We start from the raw sequence: 27,016 nt of genomic DNA, 5'->3' as shown, positions 1-27,016 counted from the left end.
ATTTGTTCCTCAAAACAAAGAAGCCACCCCATAGTTTCAGAACTGTGACTCAAGTTTTTTCAGAGGAAGCACTTGAAAAAACATCTCTACTCGCCTGCACTGACATCTAGGACTGCCCATTTATAAGAAAGACAAAGAGCATGCCGCAGAATACTGAACCCACTCATTCACAAGTAGGAAGGGGAGACTCAAATGTTTCCCTTTGGCGTTGAATTTTTTAAAAAAATTAAAAGCAGTTATATGGTCCCTCTCTACTAGTTACAGGAAAATTACCCTCTTTCTTAAGCAATGAAAACAAACTGTCCTCAGTTGTTTGAGGTGCATAGAAGTGAGAAAAACAACTGTGATTTTATTTCAAAATTTTAAATGGTGTTGTCCTGAGTCAAATCTCTTAACCTCCTGAGAGAAGTTTAAGACGAGGGCAGAGAGGCCCCTCTCTGCTCCTCTCCAGGTGAGGGGCCAGCGGGATACCTGGGCTCCATAGACACGCTGCATGGCCTGGAGCAGCTGGTTGGTATAATCTGTGAGGGTGCCAGCATCTTCTTCAAATACACTCAGTAAAGAGCGAGTCTGCAAAAACAGAAGAAAAGAGGTCAATTTTATTTCTAAGTGTAAAAGTTAAAAAGGAGGTAGAAAACACACACACACACGCACAGAAACGGGGAGGGAAACTGCCGCTTCTCTGGCTTTATTCTTTTATTGATAATACTAGTACAAGTTGATTCCCGGAGCTTTAATTTAGAACTCTTTTCCTAAACCTTTAGACTACCGTGTGAGGGCAAACTGAATACAATTTTAGTATTAGGGCTGAAGAAGGAAAGCCAATTTTTAAAAGCTTAAGACTTAAGGGCTATTACCTGTCTCAACTTGAGCCTCTCCCCAAGCACTAGTAAAGTCCATCCAATAGAAAAAGGGTTAAAAGGGCAGCCTCTCCCTTTAAGCCCATAAACTGATCTCAACGTCAGGCCTGTATGTGTACCTGGGGTGTGGGCACCCAGCACGGCATCATCTCAGCAGTTAACCATCTGTCTGGTTTTCTGCAATCTTGGACGTCTTATAAGAGTGTATCATTCCTTCCTCTTAAGATACTACAGTCAATTTCCATGTCTTTTGTCATATTTTATTCAACCAATTTTCAAGCTAGGAAATTTCATGTACCCTGGGTCCACTGGCGGTAGTTCTGGGCACAAAACTCAAAAAGCAACTTAACAAGAATGCTAGCTTAGTTCCTTCAGAAAGACTAACTACTCACTGCTCCAAGAGCAGCTGAGCCATGTCATTAGATGAAAGGTATTTCCTATCATTTTCGTGCGTAGTGCCTGACAAGCTGAGCACTAAACAAATATTTATATATTGGATGGTGTCTGAAGAAGTATCAAGGCATCACGTAAGAGACCAAATCTACTCAAGGGACTTTCGTTAATGTGTTCAGCACAGTGGGAATTTAAAACACTATATTAATGATAATGGGATGTCTATTTCAGAAAATAAACCATTAGGCATAGAATGAAGAGTAAGCTACAGAAATGGCTTTAATGAGGTAACACCAAAGCACTTTACAAAGAACAATCAATTAAGGCTCATTATTTCCCTGGAAATGAATTTCAATTCCTTCTTTCTTGTTCTAACCTACCTCAGGTAAGAGAGCAATAACTGCCCCCAAAACACCCCCAACAAACTGGAAGAGGAACTGTGGCATATGGATCATTCTACTCCTGGTTTTGTTTTGCAAACTCTGGTGCACTTCATAGCAATATATGTTTATCCTGGCTTTGCCTGAGGTCGTTAAGGCTAAAAATACCTGCTCTGAGACTAATGTACTCTCTCCAGTACCACTCCTTATCAACAGAAGGACAGGAATGCAAACAAAACAAAAATCATGGCTGGGACTCATAACCCATTAATGGATTAATGGATGTCAATGAGTAGGTGAAAAACATTGGTTTAGAATTCCTCATTACATCTCTTTAAAATATGCTATGTCTTTGAAGAAAAAAAAAAAGATTGTTAAAAGAGATTCTCAGAACCTACACTGGGTGGTCTATCAGTCTATACTCATTCATTCATGTATGCATCTCTGCCTTCATCCAATATTTGATGAAACATTGTGCTGGGAACTGAGATTCAAAGGTGATGAGAACTGACTCTCTGTTCTCCAGGAGCTTATAGTCTACTGGGCCTCTCAAAGGATCTGGGATCATCTTGGGACCACGCCAGTCCAGGATCCAAATTCAGGCTCTAACACTAACTTGCAGAAAACAATGGAGATAAGGAATGTACATAAAGTGCCTACGAGTGCCTGACATATACTGATAGCAGATGATATTGATAATGAAGAAGATAATGAACTTTGCTTATTATATACTGGCACTAAGGGTTTTACATGTATGATTTCATTTCAACACCACAGCAATACTGTTATCCATACAGTTATTTATAAATATCATCTAATACTAGAGGACCTTTTTGTATTCACGGTGCCAAGGTTGTAGGAGCCCACCAATGTTTATTACGATTCTGGTAGCTTTCTTTGCTGTAACTAATATGTCTAGGAGAATGGGCAGGAAAGAGTGATACAACTGGATTGAGGATATTTAATTTTTAGGTGCTACTGATGTCCATTTAGCCAAGTCCTATTTATTGTTTTTAATAATCCTAGGAATAAAATGGAACAGCAAATGAGAAGATGAAGAGAGGGCTCATGTAAATGTCCTCCACAAAGAGAACAGAAAGTAAACTAAAACTACCATTTACTCTGTACCTCCTATGTGTCAGACACTATGCTGAGCACTAAATACTTGTTATTTCATTTAATTCTTCCAACAACTTTATGAGGTAGATACCATGGCTACATTAACCCCATTTTACAAATGATGAAACTGAGGCTCATTAAGTTTATGAAACTTGCTCAATCTCCCACAGCTGGGAAGCAGCAGGGCTGGGATGTAAATCCAGGTCTGGCTGGCACCAATGGCCATGCTTCCTCCACTGCATCCATCACCTGGCGGGGTGAATTTTATCAGCAGGCACACTCTTTGGTCCACAGCCCACAGTCCTGGAGCTGGCTTCTCTTTGGTCATCCTACTGTCATGCTCTCATCTATGATAACTGTCAAAGCACTACATCGCAAGTGTTGGTTTGTTTTTTTTCTTTATGCTCTCGCCATGTTTACCATGACACTCATTAGAACTGACAAGAAAACTCCCGTCTTCCCCTTCTAATTTAACTAGGCCATGATCACCCCTCAAAAAATATTCCCAGCTATCTCATACACTGTTTTGATATCCACATTTATCACCTCCACATCTGCTTAACTCTATATTTGGAACAAGAGGAATGTTCTGAGATACAAAGAAGGAATGCAACCAAGGACCAGGCAAAGGTACACCAGCTGCTCAAAAATTCAACAAAAAAGTCAGAAAGACATTGGTGCACATTACTTATAAAGACAATAAAAGCAATCATTTATAGAGCTACTATGACATACAGGCATGAAGACACTTTACATATGTTATTTACTCTTCATAAAAATTCCATTAAGTAACTATTTCTATTCTAATTTTACACATGTCAAAACACAAGCTCAGAGAGATTGAGTAACTCGCCCACGGTAACAGTGGCAGAATCACTGGAATCTGAATTCCATTCTTTTTCTATTACCCTACACTCTCAAGAGTATACCTGGCCAGAAAAACAAAACCAAACACCCTATGGGTACAGCCTCAGCTCCACATCATCCCTCTATCTTAGAGTAAAGGAACTGGGTGTTACCTAATAAAATAGTCCTAGACATTTTTTACTCTCAAGAACAGCATCTAATTGTATAATGGTACAATTTTAATAGCTCTGATTGTAAAAATACATACATAAATTATATATTTATCATATATAAGTATATATATATCTCATATGCATATTTTTTTAAGGTAAAAACAAAGTTCTTATACTCATAGTTTGGCGCAGGGAGAACCAAGCCTAGTGAATGGAAAAATGTGTTATAAAGAAAGAGAACAGCAGGACAAAACCCCTTTGCAATGAAGACATAACCACTAGGTTAGGTTTTGAGGCATCTTGCTTGAGTAAGACAGGCCTGGTTTGGTCAGAAAGGGCTGTTCCCAGCTGGACCACTCATTGCATAATCTCAGAACTAAGTCTAATTTTTCTATGCTTCAGTTATGCCAACTGCAAAGGAAACAAACAAACAAAAAACAAAAATCAAAACAAAACAGCAAGCAAAGTGCTTTTGTCTTCACCTTCTCTGAAAAGCACACTACTTACACACAAGAGAACAAGCCCCTGAAGTATGAGCGGCAGCAGCTCGAAGCTGCACCTGTGCTCCTATCACAGCAGTATTCCCACAGTACTGGAACTGCTGCTTTCCTTATCTGTCTTCCGGAACAGACTGTGAACCAGTGGAGGGCAGGCACTCTTATCTTGTGTGTCACTACCTTCCCAGCACCTAGCAGCACCTGGATAGGAGCAGAGGCTCGCAAACAGCCATGGAGACGAGCATCTCAATCCCTAAAACATTCTGCCTCTCATGTACCAGAGGCAACCAGAAATGACACGTGTATGCACGCAGACTAGTCTTAAACGTCGCCCAGTAATAAAAAGAGGGAAGTGAACAGATGTGTCTAAGGTCAGTCAACTGCTAGTCAGCTCTTCTTGGGTCACTGAGTTCAAACACAAAAGCTCTTGTGTCCATTTAACAAACCCTGCGCAACCAGGTTACTGGAGCAACCCTCATAACTACTCTACATAAAACTAGAGGAAACAAACAGTAGACAGTTTCTTAGGATCTTTTCCTTCTAGTGATACAACACTTTAGGTCACCAAGGACACAAAAGCCAAGTGCTAGGTAGCTGGGCTACAGGCAGACTGCCTTGGTTCCAGTGTATAACGTGGGCCAAGTTACTTAACTTCTGTGCTCCTTGGTAATTTTAATAGAGAACCTACTTCATAAGATTGTTGGGAGGATTAAGTGAGTTAATACAGGTAAAACATTTAGAACAGTGCCTGGCACATAAAATGCATGCGTGATACAGGTGTTTGCTATTGTTTTCATTCTTTACACATAAAACTAAGGAATTGGATTAGATTCCTTCCAGTTCCACGTCTGAGTCTACTTGGGAGTAAAGCCAAGTTAGGCACATGCCCCACACAAGAATGCTAAATAAATATGCTCTGATGATTATCAAAGACCTTCTTGCAAGTTAGCTTCCATTCAACAACCTCACCAAGAACCCTCGTAGGGTGACATCCAAGTCTCAAAAGCAATGACAAATTCCCTACATTAAGAACATTAAATAGGAATGACAATGCTTCTAACTCTCCTCTTCCACACACAAGCTCAAAATCATAAACCATGCAGATATGATAGAATTTTAAGTTTGTAAAGACCCTTAAAGATAATCTGCTCCATGTCCTTCATTCTGCAGATGAGAAAACGGTCACAAGGTGGGGACAAGCGACTTGCCCAAATCACATGGTAAGTCAGTGTTACAGCCAGAATTAGGACACAGGTCTCCTGACTTGTTTGCCAGTCCTCTTCCTGCTTCCTCACAGCTGAGCAAATACAGTAAACCACTCAGAAATAGTCCATATTCATTTATGGGAGAGCCAAAAATTCAGACTGGGACTCATTGGTGAGGGCAACATGGAGAATCAGTGCAACCTCTCTAACCTGGCTCAGCCATCACCATGTTGTTAGGAAAGCAATATATCATTGAGCCTCAGTTTCTCCAACTACAATGCAAACGCAAATCCTTGTTCAAAATGATATCATTAGAAATTCTAATTATCTTCAGATCCCAGACAATATATGTGAGGATGGATGAAATGACTTCTACCAAGGGCTTTGGTCCCACTAAAATGCCAGTAGTCTAGAGACTTCAAAGAGGCCTTTGAAAAGTTGATCAGACCAGTGGACACCAATTAAAAAAAAATCACAGCTTGCTTACTTTTTCTTACTTGCCTACGTGTAAGGAAGAACACAAAGAAACGGGCTCAAGGCTACTAAGCACACAGCCCTTCTGACTACTTATTCTGAACTGGAAAGACACAGAGTGGGTGTAGGATCGTCCTGGGAGGACAATCACTAAGAAAAAGGGAAGGAACCAAAGAGAGAAATGAAACTGTGCAAGGAAACAGGTTAATCTCATTCTAATTGTTTAAGAGTCAAGACAGTAGGGAATCAAGAGATTTATTGGAATAACTCAGGGATGCAGAACCACGAGAGCAGATATGAAGCTGGGGAAAGGTTAATGAAGGAGAACAAAGGTTCCCCGGGGAAAGGTGCACTGAATTATGAACTAAGGCCCTCTGCACTCATTTGCTCTATTTACACATCAGCTTTCATCCGCAGAGCTCAAAGGACTTGCCTCTCACCAGTGTGCTAATGAAGTTCTCCAGTGCGACAAATGGGGCAGGTATTGTAATCTTCTCTTCACAAATGGGAAAAGAGGGCCAAAGGGAGGCCTGGTACCGCTGGGAAAGAGATCCAGGCCCTGCCTCCCATTATGGCCTTAAATCCACCAGGTCCCATCACATCAGGAGTAGCAGTAATAATAATAAATAAGATTAACCCCTTACTCTGTTATCAGACACTGTCCGCTAACAACTTTACTGGCATTTCCTTATTTAATTCTAACGACTCGAAGAGGCAGGTACAATTATTATCCCTATTTTACAGATTACAAAACTGAGGCACGAAAAGATGAAACTATCTGCCCGAGGCACTCAGCTGCTCAGTGGTGGAGCCCGAGGTGAGGCCGGGCAGCCCCAGTTTCAGCTGCCGGGAAAAGAGGTCAGGACGCAAAGGCTCCGGCCGCGGGGGTGTCCCAGAGCTCTCCGGCTCTGCCTGAGGGATGTCCCCTCCTGAGTGTCCCGGGCTCAGGCCAGGGCCGGGCGCACTCCGTCCTCGCCTCCGCCGGGGCCCTGCTACTCCCTGCCTCCCCGCGGGGCTGGAGGGGCCTCCTCGGCCGCGAGGGAGACCGGAGCGGCGGGAGGTACCTGGGGGCTGTCCTGCAACGCCTCCTCTAGCAGGAGCTTGTCCACAGCGGGCATGGTGCCGCACGGCAGGGCCGAGGGCCGGTGGAAGGATGGAGGGCGGGAGTCGCGGCTGCCGAGGCTGCTCCAGGCTCAGGCGACGAGGCGGACGCTCCGTGCCCGCGGCCGCCCCGCGCACGCTCACGCCTGGCCAGTGGCCGCCGCCGCCCTCCCGCCGGCCCTCCTCTCCGCCCAGCCCTTGGCGGGGGCCGCATCAACAGGAAGTGTGGCGAGCGCCCGGCCGACCACCGGAAGTGTGGCGGTCCCACTTCCGGCGCGCCCGCGCCTGCGGGCCCCGCAGACCCTCCGGGCCAGCGCGTGGGGTGTTCAGCTCCGCGGTTCCGGAGCTTGGGTGCTTGTACCGGTCAATGCAAATACAGCCCAAGAAGGGGAACTCCAGGGCGGACTGATAAGGTTTTATCTATTTGTGGCTCCCCAGACCCAGAAAACTTTTGAATCGAAGGAGATAGGAGCGAACAGATTTGGCTGCTGTGACTCTCGCCACTTTTTTAACGGAAGGAAAACTACTTCCCACACCACTCTTTCTAGATAAATCTCAGCGCCCCTGGAACAGCTCTGAGAGCAGGAAGGTCACCTGATGCTAGAAAAAAATGGATAAGTGAATCATCTGTGATATTCAGAAGTAACCATTTGGGAAGCCACAACTATTTGGTTTAGGCAATATAATTAGGTCTCGTCCTCATGGTATGTTGTGTTTTGTCATTTTGGAAAATTTCATAATCCCGTTTGTAGATTGGAAGGGTTAGATGATCTAGTTCAGTGTTGTCGTTTAGAGATAAGAAGAGGGGACCCAGGGAGTGGAGTGAGTTGGTCAGGGTCAAACAGTTAATGAAAGCCAGAAGAGAAGGAAGGAAAGCGGGGGAGGGGGCGCTGGGGATACTGGCAAATGAAACTCCACTTCTTTTTATACCAAAGGCAAGGGTTACAGAAGTTCCTTCTTTAGGAATCAGTAAGATTTATCCAATAGGACACGTCACCAAAATCAACAGGCAGGGTATCATAAAATTATACAAATTCTATGTTCTGTAGAAATATCTAGGTATATTAAGGCACAATCTGAATTGCAGACACCTCTGAAAGTCTGATTACAGTCTACCTGATCACTTGAAAACTCCAAGGCTGTTGTTGCCAGTTGACGCTAGGCAGCACCAACCTTTCCTGAGCCATTGTATGGCCTCCAGGGGGAAGTCATCCAGCATCGTTTTCGCCATCATATTCTTTCTTCTTCTTCTTCTTCTTTTCTTTGTGAGGAAGATCAGCCCTGAGCTAAGATCCATGCCAATCCTCCTCTTTTTTTGCTGAGGAAGACTGGCCCTGGGCTAACATCTGTGCCCCACCTTCCTCCACTTTATATGGGATGCCGCCACAGCATGGCCTGACAAGCGACGTGTTGGTGCGCGCCAGGGATCCAAACCGCGGCCCAGCAGCAGCACAGCGCGCACTTAACCGCTTCGCCCCGGGGCAGACCCTCTTTCTTCTTCTTGGATAGAAACATGCGCACGCCATGTTTCTTCCTTTTCCTGTATTTTCTATCAAGGATCATTTCAGTTAACTTCACCTCGTACACTCTCTCAGCTCTCTCCTGACTGAAATCCTTTTCCACAAGGCCAGACCCAGGCTTTTCCTTCCTCCTTCCTGGCCCTAAAGATTACTCCCTTCTCTGAACAGCCATGACCTTGATTGTCATCCAACATGCCTTAGCCATAGTGCCTTTTCTTTCTATGTGTAGGTCTTTACTCCCACTGTAAATAGTAAGCCTTTCAAGAGCATAGCATGTCACCTTCCTTTTATTCTGAATACCGTGACACATGATAACAAACACAATGTTTGCTGTTTATGACATGCTCATCTGTTCCCACTAGAGCTCAGAAATCCCTTTGGGAATCGCCACATTTTTCATGTGCCACCTCGTCTTCTAATTAAAGTTACTTTTCCTCAAATACCAGTATTCAAAATTGTTTAAACCATGTTCTTACACAATGCCATTACTTTTCTGTGTTTTACTGCTACACTACAGACTAAATAACCTTAGTGGGATTTCTCAGCACTTAAGTATCATTTATAACATTGTGTGGGAAAATGCATCCCAAAATCAAAACAACTAAGTTACAAAAGTAACTCTGAGAATACAACACATTTGTAAACTGTTAATTTATTTCATTCACTAATTCATCCAACCATTCATTCATTTAATAAATATAGAGTATTCAATGTTAAGCACTGTCTCCCCTTATTTTCCTGTCTTTCACGACTAATATTTTGCTGTCTTTATTATGACTCTCATTTAAATTCTAAAGCCAAATGTCTTCCTCTTAAACAATCTGTGAGAAACTATGTACGAGGAATTTTTACGTAAACATGAGAAAATTTTAAAATGTTTCATTAAAAAGTATCTGCCCCTATTAAACTATTATGAGGGTGGGTTTTAAACATCCACCCAACTGTATCTGAAATCCTTGGACAGTTGTGAGGTTGGGCACAAGAAGTATAAAGATGAACAATTTAGAGTTGTCGTGTCCTCTGGGGAGAGAAAGGATGAACTCTCTGGCTGTAGCCTTTTACCCATTGAAGACCAACTGGGAGAAGGACACAGTGAAAAACAAACAGGTACTCAGGAGGGCTGGGTCGGAGAAAGCCTGGGGCTCTGGGAGTGAGAGAGGAAAGTAGGAATGAGGAAGGCATCTGTTTTGAGAAGATGCTTAGCAAACTGGATAGTAGAGTACCCACATTGTATGCACATTGGGATTCTTTCCTTTGCCCACAATGCCCTTTCTCCTGCTTCTCTGTCTGACAAGCCCAAACACAACCTTCAAATCACAGCTTAATGTGACTTTTTTTGTGAAGCCTTCATTCATTCCCATACCCCCAAGCAAAATAAATCTTCCTTTCCTTCTGTATGTTTCCATAGCACTTGGATAGATAATTCTAGAATAACATCTCTATTTGTTCCCACCCTTGACCTTCCAGCTAGAGTGAGCAGGAACTTTGTCTTCTTATTTCTGTAATTATAGTGATTAGTACATTACCTAGAACAAAAGGAGTTGCTTGACAAATACTTATTAAAATGTAATGTATGTTACTATTTCTTACACGTTAGTACTCCAGAGTTTAAAAAGTGATTTCACGAATCTCATTTCATTTGATACTATAGTGCTCTGAGTTTTTTCAGGCATTCACTATTTAGCATCTACTATATGGTAGATGCTCCTCTAGAGGCTGAGAATGTAGCCTGAAGCAAACAGAAGTCCCTGCCTTAATGGAGTTTATATTCTACTAGGGAGAGAATAATAAACAAATACAAATTGATAAGCATATGATAATGTTTAGTAAAGGAAGAGAGAATGATGGGAAGTGGGGATAATCAGGAAGGATTTGTGGAGGTAGCCGACATTGGAGCTGAGAATTGAATAAGGTTAGCAGGCAAGCCAAGCCTGAAGGGAAGAGCAGGTGGAAAGGCCCTGAGGCAGGCACAGGCTGACTAGTTTGAGGAAGTGCAGAAAGGCCAGTGTGGCTGGAGTAGAGTGAGGCAGGGAAGAATGGGAGGAGATGAGCTTGAAGAGGTGCCAAGCACCAGATCACAGAGGACCTTTAGTCCATGAGAAGGACTAAAGGTCTAAATATAGCAGGAAGCTGTTCTAAATATGAGAGCTGAGTGACAGGGTCCGACTTACATTTTTTTGTGTGTGTGTGTGAGGAAGATCAGCCCTGAGCTAACATCCGTGCTAATCCTCCTCTTTTTGCTGAGGAAGACCGGCTCTGAGCTAACATCCATTGCCAATCCTCCTCCCTTCCCCCCCCCCCCCAAAGCCCCAGCAGATAGTTGTATGTCATAGTTGCACATCCTTCTAGTTGCTGTATGTGGGACGCGGCCTCAGCATGGCCGGAGAAGCGGTGTGTCGGTGCGCGCCCGGGATCTGAACCCGGGCCACCAGCAGCGGAGCGCGCGCACTTACCCGCTAAGCCACAGGGCCGGCCCCCGACTTACATTTTTAAAGAATCTCTCTGGGTTCTGAGGAAGCTATTGCAATCACTGGAGCAAGAAATTTCAAGGTCTAGGTCAAAGTCTAGGGTAGTGGTAGAAATGGTGAGAAGTAGTTGAAACCTGGACATATTTTGAAAGTAGACCTGAGAGAATATGCTGGATGTAGGGTGTGAGAGAAAGAGAAAAAGCATGTGGGAAAACGGTCCTGTGATTTATTGAGATGGGAAACACTAGGGGAGGAGCAGGTTGGTGGTGGTGGCATCAACCATGCTGTTTGAGATGCTTTTTAGACATCCAAGTAGAGGTGTCACATGGGTACTTGAATATGCCACTCTGGAGTTTGGGGGAGAGACAAGGGCTGAGAGTATAAGTCTGGAAGTTCACTAGCAAGTGAGTAGTATTTAAATCATAGGAGTGGATGAAATTTCTTAGGGATTGAGTACAGATAGGAAAGAGGAGAGGTTGGAGGACTGATCCCCAAGAAAGTTCCAGCAGCTAATGAGGTATGAGGAAAATCAGGAGACTATTAAACCATCCTAGAAGCCTAATGAGTAGGAAAATTAGAAGCAATACCATCCTAAAACCCAGGCGAGTAAACTGTTTTGAAAAGGATTGATCTACTATGTCAAAGGCAGCTGAGGGATCAAGTCAGACTGGAGGTTGAACTTTGAATCTGCCAATTTGAAGGTCATTGGTAAACTTGGTAAAAGACCTTGGTAAGAAGAGTTTCATTTGAAAGCAAGATGAGGTACGTTCAAGAGCAGTGAAGGGAAGACAAATGAAGACATTTTTTTCAAGAGGTTTTTCAATAAAGGCGATGATTGAAGGGGAAGTAACTGCAGAGGATGATGAATAAGGAAGGGTTTCTTGGTTTGCTTTCTTATTTTAAGCTAGGAGAAGTTGCAGACTTTGAGCAATTTATTTAACCTTTCTGAGCCTCATTTTACTTCTCTATGATATGAGAATGATAATTCCTATCACAAGCTGTTTCCATAGGGACCTATCTATTGTATTAATCAGGACTTTTTCAGTTGCAAATGACAGGAATCTAACTTCAATTAGCTTAAAGAAAACATGAAAGTCTGGAAGACTGAGGGGTGAGGAGACTGTATTTCTTAGATTATTTGTATACAGATGAGAATGATCCAATAGAGTGGGGGAAAAAATTGAGGACACAGGAGAGTGACATGACAATTGGAGGAGCACAGTCTTGAGCAGACAAAAAGAGGTGGGATCCAAATTACACGTGATGGAGATAGAGGCAAGGACAGTGCATTCAGATTGACACATGTGACAGTAGGTTGGTAGATTACATGGAGGAGGATGAAGTTCTTTTCTGATTGCTTTTATTTTCTCAGTGAAAGAAGAAGCAAGGCCATATGTTTAAAGCAAGGATGGTGAGAGGGTACTGGAGGTTGGAGGAGAGAGGAAAGCGTCTGATAAAGTCATCTTGGGGCATGAGAAGATGAGGCATAAGTATTAATATCCCCATTTTACAGATGCTGCAACTGAGGCTCAAACAAATGACATAGAGCTAAGGTTCCAAAGGCCAGAACTGTGCCCACTGCACCCCAAAAAGAAGAAGGAAGCCTGCTCAGTAGGAAGCCTAAGGCTGGTTGACCTTAGGATCCCTCTCCCCTTACCTCCCAGGAGCCTACATAGTGTCTGGCCTACAGCAAATGCTTTTCAAATGGTTGTTGATTGAATGACTATTCCTGTTTTCTCCACCTGAGACTCCTGTGACATCAGGCTGTATTTCACTGACTGTCCCTTCATTTACTTTGTCTCCCTACAGCCAGTCCGTGGGAGCTAAGAGAGGAAACTGAAGTCCTCCAAGTTGGTTTGGAGTCCTTCAGGTCTGAGAGACCACCATGGAAAACAAGAAAACAGGGAAAGAAGAGAAAAGAGCCTCCTCAGTTCTGAATATTCATCTCACGGGGGGGACTGGCTTTTGACTTTCACTCAAGATACAAATTTGATCATGTCACTCTGTTGTTTAAAACTCTTTGGTGATAATAAGAGCAATAATAATAGCAGCAAGTGGGTACTGATTGAGCTGTTACCGTGTGCCAGATACTATATTAATTATTTTTACCTGTATTCTCTTCTGGCGTCTTATCCAAAACCTCCTTGGTTATTTGCTGTTATAATCCTCACTTTAAATATGAGAAAACTGAGGCCTAGGAAGCTTAAAGAACTTATCCACAGTTAGCTAATTTCAGAGGTGGGATTCCAATCCAAGCAGCCTGTCTCCGGAATACGTTCTTACTGCAAACTCTTTGGAGGCCTCCTTCAGTGGCTTCCCATTGCCTACAGTGTCACGTCTGTATTCCTTAGCAGAAACACAAGGCCCTGCATGGTCTAGCCCTTGATTACCATGCTGATGTCATCTCCTGCCACGACCCTTTGCACACCTACCATATGAAGGTCATTGTAGTCCTTGAAAATATACTGTTGGGCATGCATGTGTCTTTGCTGAGATTGTTTCCCTCGGCCCCAAATGCCCTTCCCTCCATGAGCCACTTAACAAATTCATATTCTGAAGCTTGGCTGAAATATCACTTCTGTGGTCCGTAAACTTCAATTCAATGCCTGTTAATTAAGCATGTACTTTGTTCCAAACTCTAAGCAAGATATTGTAGGTTCAATAATGTAAAAGAGACATGGGCTTCCTGCCTCCAAGGGAGCTTCTGGTCTAATGATGGCAGCTAATTAAAGAGATGAGCGTTCTGATAGAGGATGGGCAGGCTGCAGGGGAGATCATGGTAGAAGGCTAAGATTGATGATTCTGGGAATCAGGACAGGAGCATGGACGAGAAAAGTGGCCACCATTAGTTCATCAGTCTTGCTCGTAGCTGCTGGCCCTGTCTGCTGCTAATGGTAAGTCATTCTTGCAAGTAAAGTAAATATTAGTAAGTTTATATGTATATACTTTATATAAATCTTTTGAGTAGTCTTCCAAGAAATAGCAAGTTTTGGAAGAAAAATGCATCCTTAAATTGGCAATTTCAACACAAGATCCAGTGTAGTGCTGTTAGCCTTACCAGAAGAGGTTAATGTTACGTTATTCAAATATCACCCAGTGAGCCGGCCCGTGGCTTAGCAGTTAAGTGTGCGCTCCACTCCTGGCGGCCCCGGTTCGGATCCCGGGCGCGCACCGACGCACTGCTTCTCTGGCCATGCTGAGGCTGCGTCCCACATACAGCAACTAGAAGGATGTGCAACTACAACATACAACTATCTACTGGGGCTTTGGGGAAAAAAAAGGAGGAGGATTGGCAATAGATGTTAGCTCAGAGCCGGTCTTCCTCAGCAAAAAGAGGAGGATTAGCATGGATGTTAGCTCAGAGCTGATCTTCCTCACACACACACACACAAAAAAAAACAAATATCACCCAGTAATGTTCGCTGGCCGTTCCCAGTGTTTGACTATTCACTATAGGTGACAATTCTTCATAAATACTGCTGAACTTAATTTTTATTATTTATTAAGCAATTTTAGATAGCCATAATAATGAGTAAAGAGTAGATAATATTGGAAGTATTTTAAGAATAGCTTATGATATTAGGAATTCCTGAGATTTCCCAGGAATTCCAATTTCTTCTTGTTCCCAAATCCCAAAGATTAATATCTGTTGGGAATTTGGAAACACTAGTGGGGCCTATAGGCCAAACTAAGACCTTCTCTAAGTTGCTTTAGGTTGATTTCATCTGTCTTTCCTCCATCCACCTATGAGACTCAGTACATACTTCTATTAGCACTTATGCCACTGTCTTATTTATTTACATGCCTGTCTCTCTTGACTCAACTGTGAGCCCCCAAATTAAAAGGTCCTTATCTCATGCAACTTTATTTCTTTAGTGCCAAGCTCAAGACCTGCTTTTAATTGGCTTTCAGTGGCAATTTGCTCAGTGAGTGAAGAAATTCAGTAATGGTATCAGTTAGGGTTAGATTTGGCTGCAGCTAATAAGAAAAAAATAATAGTGTCTTAAACATGATAGAAGGTTTTTTCTCTTTCATATTTAAGAAGTCCAGAGGTGGTCAGTCCAGAGCTGGCGCGGGCCTCCACAGCGTCAGTTACAGATTCCTTCTGTCCCATGCTCTGGCTTCCCTTCCCAGAGTCACTCCATGGTCCAAGATGGCTGCTGGCCCTGCAGTCATTAAGTCAACCTTCCAACTAGCAGGTCGGAGAAAGCAACAGGGACATGTTTCCACCAGAAATTGAACATACTGCTTCTGCTTACATCCCATCCTATAAGCCAGAACTTAGTCATATGGCTACAATAGCTACAAGGGAAGCTGGAAAGTTGACCTTTTTCCAGGCTCAGTATGCCCAGCCAAAAACCAAGTGTTCTTCTCATATACTGCTGGTGGGAGTGTAAAATGGTACAGTCACTGTGGAAAATAGTTTGGCAGCTCCTCAAAACCTTAAACATAAAGTTATCATATGACCCAGCAAGTCCCTTCTAGTGCATACTCAAGAGAATTGAAAACATCTGTCCACATAAAAACTTGTACATGAATGTTCATTGCAGCAAAATAGCCAAAAAGTTGGAAACAACCCAAATGTCCATCAACTATAGAAAGATAAACAAAATATTGTATTATGGTATAGCCATACAATGGAATATTATTATTATTTGGTAATAAAAAGGAATGAAGTACATATACATGCTACAATGCAGATGAACCTTGAAAACAATATGCAAAATAAAAGAAGCCAGACACAAAAGGCCACATAATATTTGGGTCCAACTATATGAAATGTCCAGAATAGGAAAATACATTAATGGTTGCCAGATAGGCTGGAGGGAGGAGAGAATGGGGAGCAACTGGTGATGGGTATGGGGTTTATTTCGGGGATCATGAAATGAACTGGAATTAGATAGTGACAGTTGCACAACCTTGTGAATCTGCTAAAAAAAGCCATTGAACTGTACACTTTTAAATGGTGAATTTTATGATATGTGAATTATATCTCAATTAAAAATAATAAATTAAAAAAAATTTTTTTTAATTATTGAAAGAAAAGAGGTGGGGAATAACAATTTGGGGACAATGGGCTCTGCCACAATTCCCTAGAATGAGTTAGTCAGAAAAGATTCTCTTTGATTACGTTTGGGTTAATGGAACAGAAGGCAAAGAAGGTTCTATAAAGAAGAGGACGCAAAGATAAACAGAGAGGCAGGCTTGAGAAAACCTCACAGAGAGATGTCCTCAAGTTCTGAAACCTTGGGCTCAGTTTGTTATCACCTCCTTGTAACTCTGCTGAGAATTAAGACTTGACTTTCCATTTGAACTCGTAAAACAAGATAAAGTTTAGGAAAATAACATTTTGGTCATAAGTTACTGACTTTAAACTTCTGCAGAATTAGCAACTAGGCCCTCTGCTACCAGTGACTTTTAAAGTGGGAATAGTCAGAGCCAGGAAATGCTCCAGAGACATCATTGTCTGCTTCTCGTAGCTTTTGGTCATTAAGCAAGAAACTTGGAAGTTCAATAGCATGAATAGCCCTAAATTTGAAGCCTAGTGTTTACAGAAAAGAGTGCTAAGAATAATGAACAAATTAGGAAGAAAGTGTGGCATGATAGAAAGATCACTGACTTTGGAGTTAGACTGACCTGCATTCGAGTCCTGGCATCGCAGTTTGCTAGCCATGAATCTTTGGGCAATTTATCTAACCTTTCTGAGCCTCAGTTCACTTCTCTATGATATAAGAACGACAATATCCATCACAAGCTGTTTCCATGGTCACCTAGCCACGTGTCCTGTATTAATCAGGACTCTCAGTCGCAAATGACAGAACCCTAACTCCAGTTACCTTAAGGAAAACATAAAAGGCTGGGAGAAAATGGAGGGAGCGACGGAAGGCTGGATTTCTTGGATTGTGTAACCAGATTTCTGGCTTCATCCACTGAGTGAAGGGCGGAAGTACCAGAACTAGGAACTCAAAGCTCTCCGGGTTCTCTCTCCACTGTTCATCCTCTCTATGTTGGCTTTAATCTCTCAGACCTGAGTCTCAGGGTCACTAGAACCATGTCTTCTGGCAGTCGCAGACTCACTTCTGGCACTAAAGAGGAAAGGGATGTCTCCTAGCTTTAGTTTGAAAAATCCTAGTTCAGGATTCTGCTTATCCTGACTTAGGACATCTGCCTGCCCACTCCTTGGACCACTAGCTGTGGCTGTGTGTGTGCATGCGCACAGGCTACCAGGTACCCTGCTGGGCCCAACTTCAGTCAAGGCCACACTCCTGAAGCCAGAAGAGGTGAGGTCTGTTACTAGAAGAAGGTGGAATGAGAAGTACTGTATAGATCCAGGCATGAGAAGTCTTCCTCATGTCCCAGAGCAACCTTCACCTTCAACCCGTCCCTCTTCCCTCACCCATCCCCTATTCTTTCTTCCTCCTACTCCACATCTCAGGGCATGGCATCACCCTGTGGCTGAAGCCAGAAATCTGGGAGTCAAGCTATATTCCTCCCTCTTGCTTACCTCCCCTGTGGAATGAATCATCCAGCCCTAGTATTCTGCCCACTAACTCCTCGCACATCTATCCCTTTCTCTCCATCCTCTTACCCCCTGCTCTAGCATAGACCTCACCAACATTTGTCTGTGCTATTGTAATAATGGGTTGTCTTTCTCCTTGTTATGCCTCCCTCTATTCTAGCTTCCACATTCTGGTGAGAGTTATTTTTGCAAAATGATAGTCATGTTGTGCCTCTTCCCTGCTCAAGACTTTTTTAATGGCTCCCCATCAAGGCCAGCTACATAATTTGTGGGTCCTGGTGCAAAATGTTCAGGAAACAAGGGAAAAATGCCATTAAACATACGCAAATCTAAAGCTTTCCCCTTCTTTTTGGTAGTCTCTCTCTCTCAATATGTCATGGCATTTTATTTGCCATTTAATGTTGTTCTCAGTAAAGAAAAATTCAAATTATGAATTATTAGTGTGAAGTTTGCCGTTCACCTTATATTGTGCAATGCCAGTTTTAAGTGCAAATATAAGAGTGTTTAACTCATATGTGGAATCACTGAAATGATACAATTTGTATTTTGTAGCCCATTGCACAAAAATAACCCAACTGTTACGTTTCACTTTTTTTTTTTTTGCGAAAGATTGGCCCTACGCTAGCATCTGTTTGCCAATCTTCCTCCTTTTCTTTTTTCTCCCCAAAGCCTCAGTACCCAGTTGTGTATCATAGTTGTAGAGTTGTAGCTCTTCTATATGGGATGCTGCCTCAGCATGGCTTGATGAGCGGTGAGTAAGTCCACACCCAGGATCCAAACTGGCAAACCCCTGGCTGCTGAAGCGAAACCCGTGAACTTAACTGCTACACCACTGGGCCAGCTCCCAGTATATCTCACTTCTTGATATGCACACATCCTATCAACATTCAGTGGGAGATGGTGGCTTCCATAATATGCTTACCTTGTACTTGTTGCTAAACTCCCACGCATAGTAGATCCACTGGAATTCTGTGCTCATGGGGCACCATGAACACTATATGTGAATGAAGCAGCAAGGTAATGCAGACAGGCATATTGTATATATCTCCTCTGCTCACGTGCATGCTCCATTGTGCCATTGGATTTCCCTTGCAAAACACAAGTTCAAAGATAAAATTATTAAGAATTTCAAGACAGTCCATAATAGAGCATTAGACTAAGCGTGGGGCCCATCTGAGCATGGAGCCCTGTGGGACTGCACAGGTCTCACACCCACGAAGCCGGTCCTGCATCCCATTTTCCACAGGGTGAGTCCAAGCTGCTTCAAATGAGATACTGGGCCTTTATGATTGGGCCTAAGTCTCATCTCTTTCCTTTTTCCATTCACTCTCCCACATTCTTTGACCCATAGAATTATTTCTTCTGCAAGAATGAACTTGCAGTTTTCTCTCACACTATTCTCATTGCCTGAAATGTCTGAAAACCTCTGCTCAAGATCTTAAGTCTCTGTTCAAACGCTGCCTGCTCTGTAAATACTGCCTTGACTTTCCCAGGAAGACTGAGATCCTCTTCTCCTATGTTTCTCTGCCCTCTGATACAGCTTGTGGTCATCTTATATTGCATCACCCTTGCTTGTGGGTCTATCTCCCAAGACTATAAGTTCTTCAAGGGCAGGAACTATCTTTTTTCTGTTTTGAGTTCTCAGTGTCCAACAGAGTGTCTGGCAAATGATGGGAGCTTGCTCAATAAAATATTTGTAAATTGAATAAAAGAATGAAACAATGCCTGGCGTATAGTAGGTATTTATTAATTAATTGATTCAAAATATTTCCTAGTTGCCCACTATACAGTGGGCTCTGTACCATGTCTGTCCTTCCTTCAACAAACATTTAGTGAGTGTCTACTGCATGTTAGGGGCTGAGAACACGTTGTTGAACAAGAGCCCCTTCCTTCTAAGATCTTGCATTCTAGTTGGCTCTCAATAAATATCATTTCACGTCCTCCTCCTTTCTTTGCACCTCCCAAGAGGTAACCAAATCAGTCATACATATTTTAAGACTTTCTCTGCTTCTACATTCTGCTCAGGATTCTCTTTCTCTGATCCATTCTCAGGTACCAAGAGATGGATGCCTGATCTTGCTAGAGTTGTCTTGTTTTATTTTCCAACCACTGCAGGGATCAACATAGAATGAATGTGAAACCAGCCCTTTGTCCCCTGCACCAGCACAGGCCTTCTCGCTAGATTCTTCCAAAGGTTATTCCCCTTAGGCTGAAGAAAGTCACTAAATGCTGACTACTGTTTTTAATCTCTTCCTATCACCTAATTGTCTCTCCCACAAATTTGAAGTTTATTGCCTTGTAACACATACCTTATCTGGTAATCAAAACTGCACATGTCTCATTTGGAGTGCAGTTGGCTCCAGAGCTCAGCTAAGGCTACCCAGGGTGAAAACAGAACTATTGTCTGGATGCTTGAGCTCTTGGTGACACAGGCCTGTTTTCCACCCTCCCTTCTCTTCTCCCTGACCATCCCTCAACTTTCTGCCCTCATTAATTTCTAAGTGTTCTTCAGTAAAGAAGAATGTCATAAAGGCTTCCTTTATAAAAGGACCCTTACTCATACAGAGCTTATTTTCCTTGATGTTCTCCCAACTGAGATGAAATTTTTCACACTTAATCATGGCTAAAAGAAGAAACATTTTGGAAAGTCTGAGCAAACTCACTTCAGAAACTATTTAGGATGTAGAGAATTGAATTTTAGAAATGTTTTAGGTGAAGAAGTTGCAGAAGGGTCATACTATGGACCGAATTATGTCCTCCCAAATTCTTATGTTCAAGCTCTAATCCCCAATGTGTAGGTATTTGGAGATGAGGCCTTTGGGAGGTAAGTAGAGTTAGGTGAGGTCTTGAGGATGGGGACTTCATGATGGGATTAGTGGCTTTATAAGAAGAGGAAGAGAGAGAGAGATTGCTCCCTCTCCACGATGTGAAGACACCGTGAGAAGGCGGACATCTGCAAGGCAGGAAGAGGGCTCTCACCAGGAACTGAATTGACCAGCCCTTTGATCTTAGACTTCCTAGCCTCCAGAGGTCATAATTAATTTCCACATGCCTCTGTTAAGTGCTGGTCACTATTGAATAGCTTGGGTCCTTCCAGGGCACATTAGAGGCTACATTGATCACATCAACTGCCTCAGCAACTCACTGCACTTTATTAATTTAAATGATGACCCCAGCTGAGCTCTGACACTTGAAAGTGGCAGCGTGTTGCTGGATCCAACGACGGCTTGAAATCATTCCCAATCCATAAATAGGCTTTCGTGGAATTCTTGTCTCCGAGTAAAGTACTGTTAAATCACGATTTTTGACACACTGTTGAGGACTCAGCTCTGAGTCACAGCGTTTGGCCCACTCTGCTCTCCTGAAAGGTCACTGAAGATTTAAACGAGGCAGATGGAGTTGTCTATCTCTAGCTTGAAAGTGTTCTACAGCAACTTTGCCCGTCAAATACAACGTTTTGGAATGCTTGGGATAGAATGATAATAATCATTACGACAACAATAATAGAGATAGCTTCCATGGAAGTGGAGGATATATATATATATATATGGAATATATATATATGGAATATATATATATATATAATTAAGGTCTTACAACAACCATGCAAGATATGTATCATTGTTCCTGTCTTAGGAAACAGAGGCCCGCATAGCTAGTTTGGAGGTGGAATTGGGATTTGGACTCAGATCTATCTGACTCCAATGCTCATGCTTTGCTCACCACATTGCACTGTCCCCTGCAACAAAAATGTGATTCTATATTTAGATCTTGCTTTCTGAGATACTATATAATTGAATCAATGTTTGATGTTAGAAAAGTCCCATCCTGCTGGAAGAGGGAACAATGAAGATCTGTTGTGAAGTAGGACTCTTCTTGCAAAGATTCCTCTAATCTAGCATTTTAGGAACAGGGTGTGTTTTTCATATCATTGAATTGCCAATTTGTTATTAAAAGAAAACTTTTTTGAGGAGGATTAGAAAATCTTGGAAAATAAGAGCCTCCGTTCTTCTTTGCCTTATTAAACAGAGTAGACCGTATATAACTGATTCTATTCTTGGTGTGTCAAGGCCATTATTTCTAAGCATGAATTGTGATTGTCTAACATAAACAGTCATCCCTGGAGCTATTGCAGGCTGCTTATGGGGAGCTTTTGCCTCTATGTTAACTGGCATAAGTTTCTTTTTTTTGTTTGTCTTTCTCCTTCCTCTTAGGACCAGTCAGCAGTCACTTTTCCTGAAGTCAAAGGAACTTCTTTTGGTAATACCTCCCCACTCCTACAATTTCCAATTTACTATATCTAATCTGCTTTTCTTTGAAAACTGTCTTGAGTGTATTGAATTAGGAACTTTGTTTTTCAAAATATTTCAATCAACCATGGGTAAGGGTGTGTGGTTGCCTCTAGATTCTGCCTGCAGGCAATGTGTGTGGGCTCATGACAGCGCTTATTCCTTTCCTTATCTCCTTTGCTTTATTCTGGGTTGTGACTGTTTTAGATATCTTACTTAGCCTGCTGTAAGTCTGCCCTTTGAACAAGATGGCATTACTTATATAGCAAAGATGGGTGCTTTTAAGTCCAAGTAAGAGACAGCCTTATTCAAATTGGCTTAAACAATAAGGAAATGTATTATCTCACACGATACTAGGTCCAGAGATAGGGCAGGCTTCGGGGTTGCTTGATTTAATGGCTCAATATTGTTATCAAGGACCCAGATCTTTCCATCTCTTGGTTCTGCCATCACTAGAACAGCTCATGGTTATAAGATGGCTGTTAGCAGCAACTGAGGCATCATCTGAAGGATGTGAGAGAATCATTACTCTCAGCCTGAAATATAAGTTCTTCTCTTTAATCTGATGGGCCAATTTAAGCAACTAGCCCACCTCTGGACCAATAACATCTGCCAGGGGAATTCACTGCTCTGATTGGCCTAGACCAGGGGTCAGCAAGTTTTTCCTGAAGAGGACCAGGAAGTAAATATTTTAGGTTTTGTGAGCCATATAGTCTCTGTCACTCAACTCTGCTGTTGTATCACGAAAATAGCCATAGGAAATAATGGGTGTAGTTGTTTTAAAATAAACGTTATTTACAAAAATAGACAGTAGGCCCGTGGGCCATAGTTCACTGACCTCTGGCCTACACTAACAGGGATCCACCCTTGAACCTGGAGATGAATCAGCATCTCCAGAGTCACGTGGGGTAGGAGTGGACGAGTGTGAAGAACTAGAAAATGGGTTCTATTAGGAAGGAAGGGGGAGGGATGCTAATATGAGACAGCAGTTCACTCAGTATTCTTTGGAGGAGTGGAGTTTGAAACCATTACCTTTTCAACTACCACGAAAATCAAAGAGGACTGTGGATGCTGGTTGACCATATAAATATAAATTTAATGTAGCTTATCATTAAACTGATCACTTTAAGAACCACTCTCTTCTTTGCCTCTTCTTTCCTTACACCTGGGCTCTAGCCTTACTAAGAAAGCACAATTCCCGGAAGGCGACAGGCTTTCTGGAGCCTTTGCACTTGCTCCTCCCTTTCTTAGGCACATATTCTCCCTTCCTCACACCCTTTCTCTTGTTGACATCCTAGCCATCCCTCAGAACTCTGCTCCATCATCTTGGAGACCTTCACTGACCCTAAGGTGGGATGCTTCTCATTTAAGGTCCACACAGCCCTGTACTTACTTCCATTACGGTGTGTGGTGCCCTGTGCTGTAAAGATCTGTGTACAGGTGGGTCTCCCCCACCTGACTGCACCATCCTGGAGGCCCTTGTTTGGCTGTGTCCCCCAGTCCCTGCTAATCACAGACCTGCACGTAGCAGTCCCTCAATACATATTTCATGAATGAATGAGTGTTTATGCCTTGGATAATGAAAAGGAATTAACTACTTTTTCAGTATTTTGAGGGTGTTATCATTGAGGTCAGAGTAGCATAATACATAAATCATTATTTTTCTGAATGCCTCTCTTGTTATTTATGAATTTCAGGTGTTTGACCCTCTGGTCTTTAAATATGAATCTGATTTGATGGTTTCCATGTGCCTGTGTCATTATGTCTGACTTTTGACTTCAGTTCCACTTGTGCTGTGAGACCCCACTGAGTCCCATTTTCACACCCCCTCCCAACAGCTTACTCATGAAAAGGTGAATTTCTCTGGCCTCTGGCTCTCTATCAAGAGGTCAACAGAGGAGTTCCTTACTCTTCAGTTCTCTCTGGATCTCTCCCTGGGGTGTATCCAACGGTTACCTTGCTGATAGCAGAATTCCATTCCTGGAATTTTTGGCATTTGCAGCATTAGTGCTCAATGGATTTGCAAGTAAAGCTCTCTGGTGGGCAGGGGAAGGGTCTCTTCTCAGTCCCTGCTGCAGCAAGCATCCAGTAGCGGGTAATGCATGAGCTTAGAGGGAAGACTGCCCTTCCTTGGTTACCAGCTAGCTGTTTACTTCTCTTCTCTAATCTACAGCTTTCTCACTGATAAGGTGAAGTAATAAAAGTCCCTACATCATAAAGTCTTTATGATGATTAAATAAAACGATGTGTATGAAGTATAGCATAGCATCTGGCATGCAGTAAGCATTCAATAACAAAAGCTACTAATTGATGCCCAAAATGCAGGTTTGTGTGTGTGTGTGTAATTGATTATATTAATAAATTTAATTTTCTAGTCTAGAGATTCCAGATATGACTCATCTAAGCCTCTGGGGGAAGGTTTTTTTGATATGAGATATTACAAAACATGCCAACCAGGAAGCAGCAAAATGCAATACAATATCAGGATTAGGTTCAGTGGTGAATAACAGAGACCTCAAATAACCATGGCTCAAACAACATAGACGTTTCTCTTTCACATAAAAGTCCAGAATTGGTAGTCTAGGGCTGGTATGGTGGTTTTACTCTATGAGGTCCTCAGATCTCTAAGCTTTCTCTAATTTTTCCCCCCAGCTTTATTGAGGTATAATTCATAAATAAAATTTTATGTATTTAAAGGATACAACTTGATGATTTATGTATACATTGTGAAATGATTGCTAAAATCAGGTTAAATAACACATCCATCATCTTACATAGTTACCTTTTTTTTTTTGGTGAGAACACTTCAGAACTACTCTCTTAGCATATTTCAAGTAAACAATGCATTATTGTTAATTATAGTCACCATGATGTATATTAGATCCTCAGAACTTGTTCATCTTATAAGTTTAAGTTTGTACCCTTGGACCAACATCTCCCCTTTTTCCCCACCCCCAACCCCTGGCAACCACCATTCTACTGTTTCTATAAACTTGACTGTTTTTTTACATTCCACTTATGAGTGGAATATACCGTATTTGTCTTTGTCTGGCTTATTTCACTTAGGATAATGCCCTCTAGTTTCATCCACATTGTCACAAATGGCAGGATTTCATTATTTTTTATGTGAATAATATATCTATATCTAGATCACATTTTCTTTATCCATTCATCCATCGACAGACACTTATATTTTTTTCTCTCTCTATCTTGATGCTCCACCATACATAGACTCTATAGGTCACTTCGTAGCCCAAGAGGGCTGCTCAGCTCCATCCACCAAATCTAAGTTCCAGGAAGTAGGAAGTAAAAAGCAGCAAAGAAGAAAGAGTAAATGGTACATGCCAGCTCTCTTTTAAGGAGGCTTCCTGGAAGCTGCTGCATGATACTTCCACTTAGATTCCATTGGCCAGAACTGAGTCACATGGCCTTACCTAGCTGCAAAGGAGGCTGAGAAATCCAACCTTTATTTTGCATTGCCATGTACCCAGCCAAAAATTAGGGGTTTTATTACAATGGAGGAAAGGTAAAATAAATACTGGAAACAATCTCTGCCACAAAAACGCATCCATTTCTCCTCATGATATTCATTATAATTAGGGACGGTAAGTGAGATCCCTAAAACTTCACCATATTCTTTTTAATAAGTTCAGTAAATATGGCCCAGAATTATGCTTGGCACTGATACAAATGCCATAAATCTAGGCACTGGGGTTACAAAGATAAATAAGAAAGAGTTCCTCCCCAAATAAAAATAATACAATGGTTTATGTGCTGTACCAGTGGTGGTTACAAAGTGTAATTGGACATGGAGTAAGGAGTGATTAAATCTTCTAGAGGAGAGGATCATAGGGGATGGTCTAAGGCGTCCTTATGGAGAACAACTTTTGTTTGAGACCTTGGTAGATAAAGAGAAATTACTTGGAAATGAGCAGATACAAGCCAAAACCCAACTGCTGGGAGCATTCTCAGCTGTAGGCAAAAGATTCTTGGCTCAACTAAGTGGATTCAAGCAAAGAATTAGGAAGAAATGGGGAGGAGGGATCCTTTCCCTCCCATTTCTGTGCATCCTAAGGAACCAGAAGGAAAGAATGGAATAAAATGATTATTCCTTACTTTCAGTTATGAAACTTGGCTAGACCACTTATTGTCCAATTATTTTCCCCTGAAATGTAGGATACTTTTCATGCTGAAGAACAAATCTAGCATCATATGAATGGGGCAGAGAGCCCCTTTTTAGAGACAGATTAAAAGTATTGTACTGCAGAATTAGCTGATGTATGCATGATATGAAATTTCTGCTAAAATAATAGAGAATAATCTCATTGAGAGAGGAATCAGAACTCTGGGGAAAAAGCTTTAATGATGGCAATAAAAGCAATCTCACCCAGTTTATTATTACAAATGGGGAAATGGAATGATAAAGTTAACTAGCTTTCCCAAATCATGAGGCATTGTTGTGGAAGGAGCTCAGATTTTCTCATTCCTGGCAATGTTTGGTTCCATCAGTTACTAAGCCTCTTCTGAATGTGGACATAGAGTTGTTTTCTACGCTGCATACACGTAATGTTTCAAATTATAGTTTGTGTTCTATTTTACTCCAGCATGCATACTTTCTAATATAAGCTCACATGTACAATCTGAAAACACTTATAGTTGACTGTGAAAAATGTCTTGATAAGGCTTTCCTTGTGCATCTAGGTAACAACTTAAACAGCACAGATAGTGATGCTACAAAACCATCATTATAAATGTAGAAGACATCACATGTCAAAACTGGATTCAAAATAATTTGAAATGCTTCTTTCTGTAAGAACACAGAATCCCATTTAGAGGGACACAGAATCTAAGGAAGAAGAGAAGACATATCCAGCCATCTGAAGCACTGCCAAGTGTGGGACCTTCCTGGGGTTGCGTGGGAAGCCTTTGAGAAACTGGGAGTGCATCCAAGAGAAGGATACAAGGTCCACATGCAAAATATGCAGCTCTCAGCAGGAAAGAAAAGGACAAAATAAAATAAAAGTAGTGATTGCTTTAAGCTGTTTTGTCCCACGATAGGGAGGGTTTTTTTAATGCTAATAAACTTGAATGGCTCATTTTGAAATAATTTCACTATGTAATTGTCAAAGAAATGCAGTAAAAGTTTCCCAGACAATAAATATCATCTTTAA

General features: G+C 42.0%; 1 protein-coding gene across 2 annotated transcripts in view; it reads right to left on the bottom strand.

Annotated features, from left to right (window-relative positions):
- APPL2 (adaptor protein, phosphotyrosine interacting with PH domain and leucine zipper 2) overlaps window positions 1-7,187 on the bottom strand; it is a 53,373-nt gene extending 46,186 nt beyond the window's left edge. Inside the window, exons 1-2 of one of the 2 annotated variants that reach the window (XM_058568523.1) lie at window positions 7,012-7,187; window positions 472-570 (exon numbers count right to left, since the gene is read on the bottom strand). In XM_058568523.1, coding sequence (XP_058424506.1) covers window positions 472-570; window positions 7,012-7,065 — 153 coding nt within the window. In that variant the 5' untranslated portion in view covers window positions 7,066-7,187. The remainder of the gene's footprint in view (window positions 1-471; window positions 571-7,011) is intronic. The other variant, XM_058568522.1, reaches the window with a different exon arrangement.
- Window positions 7,188-27,016: the final 19,829 nt, after the last annotated feature.

Source organism: Diceros bicornis, chromosome 25 (genome assembly GCF_020826845.1).
Source record: "Diceros bicornis minor isolate mBicDic1 chromosome 25, mDicBic1.mat.cur, whole genome shotgun sequence".
Taxonomy (NCBI): Eukaryota; Metazoa; Chordata; class Mammalia; order Perissodactyla; family Rhinocerotidae; genus Diceros; species Diceros bicornis.
This window is presented reverse-complemented; position numbering and strand designations above follow the sequence as displayed.